Here is a 2,230-nt window from a genome sequence, read left to right on the forward strand (position 1 = left end):
TAATTAATCACCAAACATCTTTGCTTCTAACAGAAATTATATGAAGTTAGTATGGTAATATTAGTTCCTTTCATGCTAATTTGAGGGGCATGATTTATATATGACAGGCAATCTGATAGGCAGATTTATGTTTGATTACTAAGAAAATGGATTACTGCTTAATGTAGTTTGATGGAGAAAATATTTCAAAATCTGTTCAATGGCAAGAGCGAGGGTAGATGTTAATCAATGAGATCCATAAGGGTGAAAATGTTGGAAATAATTGACTTAAGGTGAATACCCAGATATGGAGATCTTAAGGGGAAACCTTCAAAACGTACTTCTATTTTCAGTGCAAGCAAAAGAACCCACTATATGTTTCAAGTGGTCAGAGAACATATTTCCACCTTACCTTACTTTCTTCCAGCACACCGAGCACAAGCACATAGAAAGTACTCAAAAAAAGAAATAACTGTTTGATAGTATCTACAAATGTGTGAGCTGATATTTTTCATCCTATCTACATACTTAGTCTGTAGTGTATTTTAAAAGACTCAGATTCGTGTTTCAAATTAAGAGACTAGCTTTAGTGTCGTTTTAAATCATTCATTCATTCAACAAACATTTATTGGGCACCTTATATTAATATAAGGCAGGAAGTGTGCCAAAGCACTGGGTCTACAAAGATGAAAGCATGCTTTTGCTAACAAGCTGCCCACAATCTAATGGGAGAGCCTGGTACATAAACAGGTAAGGTATACTACCCTAAGTACTCTGATGCTAGTATGACAAACCTACATAGTGCTGGTGTTAATGAGCTACCATTATGAAGTGAGGAAGGTAAGCATACAGAGCTCCGTGAACTGCACATATGTTATTATTAATTCAACACAGCATAAGGATAAAATAAAGCATTTGGAAGACTTACTGAGTAGCTTTTACAATGTCACAGTTACTAGAGTCCTCTATAAGAGGAAGAGCTTCTCTCGCCTTGGCAAGTTCTTTGTTTTCATGCACACAGTTGCCATATCGACCAAATCCTGGAGGGTGGGGGCCATGGCTGTGATTCCTGCACTGAAGAGTAAGAGCAATTTGACAAAGCGTATAAGAGAATTAATGTCACATTCAATTACATAATGAAGCATTTGTTACTATCAACAATATCTATATTAATAAGTTAGAACTTTTTTGGAGTCTTAGAAGTATATCCTAGAGACGATTTTCTTTATCTTAATTCTGTTCACTAGGAAAGATGCTTAGTATTAGAAAAATCCAAATTACATATTTTGTCATAAAACAAAGGTCATCTGAAAAGGCGCAAATGGACCTTTTGTAGTGGGTAAAGGATAATAGCTATTGACACGGTAGGAAGGTCACCAAGCCCCTGTTTTGTTGGGTTGTGGTGGACATAGCCTAAAGATACCCCTCCAGTGAATCAAGTTCTTGTATAATCCCTTCCCTTTGAGTATGGGCAGAACCTGTGACTTGCTTTTAGCCAATGGAATATCGCAAAGGTGATGAGACAATCACTCCCATGATTATATTACGTTATATAAGACTGTCTTAGACAAGTGGAGCAAGAGATTCTTCTGCTTGCCTTGAAAAAGTAAGACGCCATTACATGAGAGGGTCTGTGAGAGGGCCACCTGGCAAGAAACTGTGGGCAGCCTCTAGGAGTGAAAGCAGTTCCTGGCTGATAGCCAGCAAGAAAATTGAGACCTTGATCATACAATTGCAAATTCTGCCAATAACCACATGAGCGGGAAAGAGGGTCCTGAGCTCCAGAATGGAATACAGTTCAGTCTTTGTGTCAACCTTGTGAGACCTTAAACAGAGGATCCAACTAAGCCATGCCTGGACTCCTGACAAACAGAAACTATGAGATAATAAATAGGTGTTACAATGGTGGCAGCTAGCTCAGTTGGTTAGAAGATGGTGCTAATAAACAGGTGTTGTTTTAAACCACTAAATGTGGGGTAATTTGTTACACAGTTAATAGAAAACTAATACAGAGTGACAGCAGGGTTTGATGAGGGTGAAAAGAACTACTGCTAAGACAGTCTCATCGGCTTATTCAAATGTTACATTCAGATGATTCATTAGCAGTAGCAGCAAATGGCAAGCTAAAAAATTTCTCTTTAAACAAAGTATTATCTCAGATTTTCTATGTGAACTGATAAGAGTGTTTCTAATCTCAAACACTGAGCTTAGACCTTAGCAGAAACCCAATAGGGGACTCTCCAACATTATT

The 2,230-nt window shown here is 37.8% G+C and overlaps 1 protein-coding gene across 2 annotated transcripts in view; it reads right to left on the minus strand.

The window, feature by feature from the left end:
- Nucleotides 1–2,230, minus strand: part of ZDHHC13 (zinc finger, DHHC-type containing 13) — a 46,142-nt gene that overhangs the window by 31,899 nt on the left and 12,013 nt on the right. The window contains exon 2 of one of the 2 annotated variants that reach the window (XM_012654221.1): nucleotides 908–1,053. The exons of the other annotated variant lie outside the window; for it this stretch is intronic. Within the exon in view, the coding sequence (XP_012509675.1) occupies nucleotides 908–1,053 (146 nt within the window). The remainder of the gene's footprint in view (nucleotides 1–907; nucleotides 1,054–2,230) is intronic. 2 annotated transcript variants of the gene reach the window in all.

The sequence above is a fragment of the Propithecus coquereli genome, unplaced genomic scaffold, assembly GCF_000956105.1.
Source record: "Propithecus coquereli isolate 6110/MARCELLA unplaced genomic scaffold, Pcoq_1.0 Scaffold44, whole genome shotgun sequence".
NCBI classification, from domain to species: domain Eukaryota; kingdom Metazoa; phylum Chordata; class Mammalia; order Primates; family Indriidae; genus Propithecus; species Propithecus coquereli.